The sequence below is a fragment of the Nestor notabilis genome, unplaced genomic scaffold, assembly GCF_000696875.1.
Source record: "Nestor notabilis isolate BGI_N333 unplaced genomic scaffold, ASM69687v1 scaffold26266, whole genome shotgun sequence".
NCBI lineage: Eukaryota > Metazoa > Chordata > Aves > Psittaciformes > Psittacidae > Nestor > Nestor notabilis.
The window spans coordinates 295-1,440 of NW_009931860.1; the positions used below are offsets into that span (position 1 = coordinate 295).

General features: G+C 58.0%; 1 protein-coding gene across 1 annotated transcript in view; it reads left to right on the forward strand.

The window, feature by feature from the left end:
• LOC104406968 (nascent polypeptide-associated complex subunit alpha) overlaps positions 1–1,146 on the forward strand; it is a gene marked incomplete at both ends in the record, with an annotated part of 2,014 nt that overhangs the window by 199 nt on the left and 669 nt on the right. Inside the window, 3 exons of the mRNA XM_010016106.1 lie at positions 1–56; positions 556–702; positions 857–985. Of these exons, the coding sequence (XP_010014408.1) occupies positions 1–56; positions 556–702; positions 857–985 (332 nt within the window). The remainder of the gene's footprint in view (positions 57–555; positions 703–856; positions 986–1,146) is intronic.

Here is a 1,146-nt window from a genome sequence, read left to right on the forward strand (position 1 = left end):
ATGAAGAACCCGTTAGCAAAGCAAAACAGAGCCGGAGCGAGAAGAAAGCACGGAAGGTGAGGTGGGATTCAGGGATGGATGGCGCAGCGTGGGCCGGTGCCGGGTGTCTGTCCCTCTGGGAGCTCAGAGGTTTGCGTGACTCTGGCCCTCGGGTGAAGGGATGCAAATTCCTGGTGGCTGAGGGGCTCAGGGTGGTGCTGGGAAGTGAATTCCCTCCCTGGCTCCCGGCTAAAAGCCTGGGAATGCTGCTCTGCAGCAGGAAAGCCACACCGTTTGAGGCACTGATCTGTGGGCACAGGTGTCTGGAGAACACATGAGCAGGGATGGGTTGAAGGGAGGAGCTGTGGCTGCCCCATCCCTGGCCGTGTTCAATGCCAGGTTTGGCACACGTGCTTGGAAGGTGTCCCTGCCCGTGGCAGGGGGTTGGGACTGGAGGAGCTTTAAGTTCCTTTCCAACCCAACCCATTCCATGATTCTACGAGCAGACACATTCCTCGGGCTGTTCTGTCTCAATAACTCCTTTCCCTCACTCCCATTTCTCTCCTGGTTCTTCAGGCAATGTCTAAGCTGGGCCTTCGCCAGGTGACAGGAGTAACCAGAGTCACCATCCGGAAATCCAAGAACATCCTCTTTGTTATCACAAAGCCAGACGTGTACAAGAGTCCTGCTTCAGACACCTACATAGTCTTTGGGGAAGCAAAGGTGACCCGACCCTGCCCAGTGCTGGTGGCCACCAGTGGGGGTTCCTCCTTGCCATGGGGCTCATCCCGTGGCAGAGCTGGATGCACTGGGATGTGTGGGGATTGTGGCTCTCCGCGTCCTGCTCTGCCTCACTTCTCTTTCTTCTCTCTGCCAGATCGAGGACCTGTCCCAACAGGCCCAGTTGGCGGCTGCTGAGAAGTTCAAAGTGCAGGGAGAGGCCGTTTCAAACATCCAGGAGAACACACAGACCCCCACGGTGCAGGAGGAGAGTGAGGAGGAAGAGGTGAGCTCTGCCTGGCTGGTGCTTCAGGGTGTGGATGCCACACCCCCGAGCTGGTTATGGTTTCCCCATGGCAAAGGGACAGGGCAGGGTCAGGAGCAGGCCCCATTGCCCTGGTTTCCCTCCCAGCTTCTCTTGTCTGTGGCCTGGGAGCTTGGAGGAGC